This window comes from Rhinoraja longicauda, chromosome 14 (genome assembly GCF_053455715.1).
Source record: "Rhinoraja longicauda isolate Sanriku21f chromosome 14, sRhiLon1.1, whole genome shotgun sequence".
NCBI lineage: Eukaryota > Metazoa > Chordata > Chondrichthyes > Rajiformes > Arhynchobatidae > Rhinoraja > Rhinoraja longicauda.
In genome coordinates, this window is record NC_135966.1 from 11,830,109 (window position 1) to 11,836,108 (window position 6,000).

At 34.8% G+C, this 6,000-nt stretch overlaps 1 protein-coding gene across 2 annotated transcripts in view; it reads left to right on the plus strand.

Moving 5' to 3' along the window:
• LOC144600053 (glucocorticoid receptor-like) overlaps nt 1-5,752 on the plus strand; it is a 67,400-nt gene extending 61,648 nt beyond the window's left edge. For both annotated transcript variants that reach the window (XM_078411413.1, XM_078411414.1), the window contains exon 9: nt 523-5,752. In XM_078411413.1, coding sequence (XP_078267539.1) covers nt 523-678 — 156 coding nt within the window. In that variant the 3' untranslated portion in view covers nt 679-5,752. The remainder of the gene's footprint in view (nt 1-522) is intronic.
• Nucleotides 5,753-6,000: the final 248 nt, after the last annotated feature.

Consider the following 6,000-nt stretch of genomic DNA (forward strand, 5'->3'; position numbering starts at 1 on the left):
CAAATTATTATAATCTATAGATGTGAGCATTAAATGAGTTGACAATAATGCAATTAATGAATTTTAGCATCAAACGGAATAGTGAATTTTAAGTTGTGTTGTGAAACTTTCTTTTTTCCACACAGCAAAATGGTAAATTTGACTAGGATCAGGGTGGCGAATATAAAGAAGGGTTTTTTCATGTAGTTACTGTAAATCACCAAGTGTCAGAGCCAGCACATCAGATCATTTTTTTAATAAGAGATAACATGATGTGATAGATGGTTAGCATGGACCTGGTGGGCCAAAGGGCCTGCTTCCATGTATTTTACAATCAATCTAATAAGATTGCTCACCAGGTGTTCTCTATCTCAAGATATTTTTCCAAACTACAACACCTCAGGAATCCAGCATGTCCACTGTTAGCAGGTCTACTGTGTAATACTTTTTGCATTTTCACAATTTAAAATCCCCCTTCAGAACTGTTGACTTCACGCGTACTGTGTTTTGTTTTGCTAATATTCTTGTTATTTTCTCTTGTAGTTGGTTGAAGGGCTCTTGCAGTTTTGTTTTTATACCTTTATGCAATCAAAGACACTCAGCGTGGAGTTCCCTGAAATGTTGGTGGAGATTATTAGCAACCAGTTACCAAAAGTCGTGGCTGGAATGGCCAAACACCTCCGGTTTCACCACAAGTGACTGCCTTAAAACAGGAAAGCAAATTGCCTTAAAATTACCCACCATAGCTCTTCGCAATGTGATGGAATTTTGGAAATGTTGGTCCTACAAATGCTTGCCATTATATCATATGCACTACATGTGGTTTACAGAGGGTTAGGACTGGGCTGGAGTGAAAAGGAAGCAGTTTTACAGCCTGACGACTGTATATTGGAAAATTCTGCATGTATTTTGTGGTGAACTTTTATTTTTGTGTACTGTGATACCAGTTTGATTTTATGCATGTATTCTAATGAGAAGTTTACAGTGTATATCAGAAAAGGGAAAATTGTGCCTTTTTTAAGCTTTTTAATGTAGCCAATTTGGACAGTTTACTCTATTATTAATGCAGGAGAACTGGTAACATGCTTAGTATTTTCTTTATCTGTATGTTTTTTTATATATAAGTGGAATTTGAGCCTGATTAAGTTTTACTTTATAACCATCATTGAATTCTGTGTTGTACAAGTAAACTTGGCCATTGCTCTAATGTAAATGTGTAAAAATTGATCATTTTGTAATATACTGATCAATGGTCTGGTGTTTGAACTACCTAAAAAAAATAATCTGGTGTGTGATTTGAGAGGGAAACATATTTCTGGAAATTATTTGACTTGTGGAGTGTGGATAATGTGTGCCATGCTCTATGAAAATACAGCCTGTGTTACATTACTTATAGGAATTTACAGTGGCCATATTTGACAACGTGTCAATTAATTGCCTTTGGCAATGTGATATTTTATAACTTTATTTTGTTCAGTTCCTGTGCTTGTTGGTTCATCAACGCTGATAGTTTTATGTTCATGCTCCATAATGGAGCCAACATGGCTTCTGTGATTAACTCCAGGACATTAATTAGGAAAATCTCCTTTTAGTTTCTGCGGGGATGACGCATTCCTTAATGTAAGCATCTTATCGCGTTTAAAGAGGCAGTAGAATAGAACTAATTCTGGTGATTAAACAAAGTTTCAATTTTTTAACAGTTAGGTAGATTACAGTTACATTATGTAGTCAGTAAATTTCTAGTTGATTTGTCAGTCATGTTCATGGTTCTGTTGGGTGTAGTGTTTGGAATATATTGGAGACAATACCACCATAATGCAGAGAAATTGAGTTTTCTACTCAGATAGGATGGTAATTCAAGATATTGTAATTATTATTGCAGTTAAGTTTGTAGACTTGGTGAAATCGTGAGGAACTCTTTGGAAAGAAACCAGAGAATGAAAAAGGTGAAATAAATATCCCCTCTTATTTATAAACTACTGTTCTCTGCTCTGTCCTAGAATTTATACATCAATCAGTTGTGCTTGAACATCAAACGTGGTTCAGACAAAATAATTTAAATCTGTTTCTTGCTGTTTTCATCAAAATCTGGCATACCAATCCTATTCATTGATTTGACCAAGAGCTCAAACTGCAGCTAACAGAATGTTGAAATTGTGTGTTTAAATCGATTTGGACCTGTTTAGGTCATTTAAATCATCATGTAAAACTAGCCATAAAACCCTTAAAACTGTTTGATTCCTGTGATACAGTGGTGATCAGCCTGGAAAATTGGCATGAGAGGTTGGTAGAGTTGAATGTAGGAGATGGGGTGGTGATGTGTGTGTTGGACATCATTTCCACCACTACAACAAAATTCCACATTGCTGGTTTGCCAGCAATAATGTAACCACAATTCATTTTGGTGAGTATGTCCAACTGTAGCATATGTATGAATTTTACATTTGTGGTGTAACAAAGTGGTATCTTTGAGTGAGGAGGGATTAGAAAAATATCAATCCTGTATATTAGCACAATATATTGAGTAAAAGATAATTAAAAGTAAAAGTTTCACTGCATTCTAATGCCAGAGATTTAAGCTTTTAATTTATGTTTTTCCCTGAACCATTGCTCTTTAACAATGGGGCAGCATGGTGGTGCAGCGGTAGAATTGCTGCTTTATGGTGCCAGAGACCCGGGTTCGATCCTGACTACGAATGTTGTCTGTATGCAGTTTGTACGTTCTCCCCGTGACCTGCGTGGGTTTTCTCCGAGATCTTTGGTTTCCTCCCACACTCCAAAGACGTACAGGTTTGTTGGTTGATTGGCTTGGTATAAATGTAAATTGTCCCTAGTGTGTAGGATAGTGTTAATGTGCAGGTTCGGTGGGCCGAACAGCCTGTTTCCACTGTATCTCTAAAAACTAAACCTAAAAAATTCTGATCCCCAGTCACCTATATTTGCAGCAAACTGCTGCACTAATAGCCTGTGTGTAATAATGAATTGGGCCTGGTGCTGTGGAAGTCCCATTCTGTAAGTAGCCCTTGCCATTAAACAAGTGGAAAGAGATGTTTGTTTATTTGGTTTTTCTGCTATTGAGCCACTCAAAGTGGTGCTGACCTGGTTTTCTGTGACTTGAAGAGTCCAGTAAAAATGAGTAGAGTATTTATAGCTCATAGCTGGGATGAAAGTATTATTTAAGATGGATGTATGGGCTACTATTTAGCTAGTCCTTTTCTGAGGATTTTATATTTTATGGACAATTAGATAAATCGGATTCCATGATGATAGTAAGTACCAAAAACATTTGCTCTTTTAATATCTGGTTGTACTTTTATTAGGAAAGAAATATGGCTACAGTTTTTCAGTGTAGTTTGTGACTCGTGATTTTAACCATTTTACCTATACTGCAGGCAAAGGCCTGATTTTAAATAGTTTTGCATGTTGGTGCAAAGTTGCTGACAATTCATAGTTTTCATGTAAGATTTGACACCTACTCTGCACCATACCTGCCAGGATGCAGAATAATAGGAGAAATACTTAAAGCCCAGCTGTTTTTAATCAAGGTTTTTCTTTGCAAAAGGTGCTTTATTTAAAAAAAATTATATTACTTGGGCTGAACCCTTTGAGAGGAGAACAACATATATATTTTTATTTCTGCCCTCTGCAACTTAAGAGAAACAGGGGAATTATGTCTACAGCACCAAACAGGTGTGTTTCTATTTTAGCTATCACTGAGCAAAAGCAAAAATATATTCTAACACCAGCCAATTCCAGACCATGTCACTACATCCCTCTATTAAAATAAGATGAGTAAATATCACATAGTTCTTTTTGGATGCTGTCTCGTGAATACAACCATAACCTTGTCTTTGTATTTAGCTACGCAATATATATAGATAACCAAGTAACAAATGCATAGATATATTTTTCAAATTTGAAGCAGATCCTTTAAATATGCAGTTTCTGGTGTTATAGGCTGATTTTAGTTCCTTTATCAGTTTAGAAACAATATCTTTGCGCATCGTACTTTCTTTAACAAGGATAATTGTGGAGGATTTATACGAGTTGTAATTATGAAGCAAAGTTGAATGTACCCAGCTTCTCACAGAAACTAAAGCTTTTTGATATTATTTCAGTACATAGGGTGCCCTCAAACCATGTGTAACTTAGGTTGTTGCAGTTCTACATGGAATTGACCAATCTTAAATGATTTGGATTTAATTCAAAGTGAGTGATAATTCAAATGTTTCTGGCCAAGTAGCAAGGAACAAATTTTGAAAGGAAGTGCATCTGGTGTTAATGAAATTAAAAAATATACAGTATTTTATAACAACATACTACAATAAAAACATCTTGTGCTTGGATTGAATTTGAATGAGACCATGGGAAATAATAGGAAGAAATTTGTAAGGGTTTGAGATGGTACATGGAGGGAGGAGATGATAAGAGCTTTTAACATTACCTGGCTTCACAAAATTAAATTAGTTTTACAAATTGCTAGTTAAGTCTGTTCATTAATTCTGATGACAACTGGAAAGTCATTGTCACAATACAAAAAAAACCAACAAATTATAGATAAAACAGCACAAGACAGACCACTCAAAGGTGTGCTGCAGAATGTGTTCTGAGAACACAGTTACACCTTTCAAATAGTAAATAGGTGGAACTGGAGGATGTAAAATTACATTTAATAAAATTATGTGCACATCCATGCAAGTTTATGGATTAATATTCTCACAAAAACATTATTAGAAACATAGAACGCATACATCATGAAGAATTAAATAAATTAGTCAAATCTTTAAACGCTTAATTTAATTCAGTGAATAAATTTAATACAGCTTATCGATTCAGATATTTCTTTTTAAGAAAATGAATAATATAAGTTGTTAATATGACTTTAGTTTCTATAATCTGACTAATTGCATTGTTTTGACATAATCAGGTTTACAAGGATGTAAAGTCCTTCAGAAATGGTGCCAATTTTGGTAAGATTAATTAAAAATGATTTACCATAATTTAATACTTTCCTAAATTTTAATACTATAAACATAAAATAAGGACACTGTCACTTCAAATGCTAACAGTGTGCCTTTTACAGGACAGAAGAACATGAGTCCATCTTGTAGAGTTTTAAATTCAATATTTTTCAGAATTGTCTAATTTTGATTGTATAATTTTAATGTGCATGCACTGAGATAATGTAAAGACCAGACAATCAAATGTGGCTCTATTACCTCAAATAAATTTGTTTGTGTAGATTATATACAGGATTGTGTTAATAGTTCATTCATGATGTGCCATTTTTAAAATATGGAGGGAAAGAATGAACAAATATTACCAATTTCATCATTTGAGAGTAGAAAAAAATATGCTGAATGTTATGGCGAGGTTGCTTATCCTCCCATGATCTCTCATCTTCTCAATGTCAGAAAACCAATCGGTAGGATTAAAAACTGTATGTGGCTTTCTTTAAAAACTTCTGGTTTTATTTGACTTGTGTAAATCCGACGGGCAAGTGTTTTTGTTAGAATGTTTTTCCAAGGTCCTGCTTCCCCTTATTATGCTTTGTGGTACTTCTGGAGTCATGTCTCATTTACTAATAGTGTTGCAGATGAAATTTGCATAATTGTGCAGGTGTTAAAGTCCAATAATTGTGAATAGCTTTCAACAATGCAGATAATGGACAGAAATTGGATAATAAATTTGCTTTTCCACTAACTGCCTACTGTTGTTACTTGGTCCGGATACTTTCCTACCTACAAAATCCTTGATGTTAATTTGTAGAAGCTTCAGATGCATTATTGGAACAATAAAATGATGTACCAATTTTATGATGGAGGATTATCAGCAAATGTCTTTAACCTCTTGTTCCTTTCATTTACCTCTTTCCCTCCCAGTCCACTTCTCATCTGACTCCGTCCCAATATCCCGGCTCAAATGTTTAGCAAATACTTTATGCTGCAAATGTCAAGAAGACATTTTCCATGCAGGGTGAACGTGACTCCCGCCCATGCCATAATGCCCACCCACTAATCT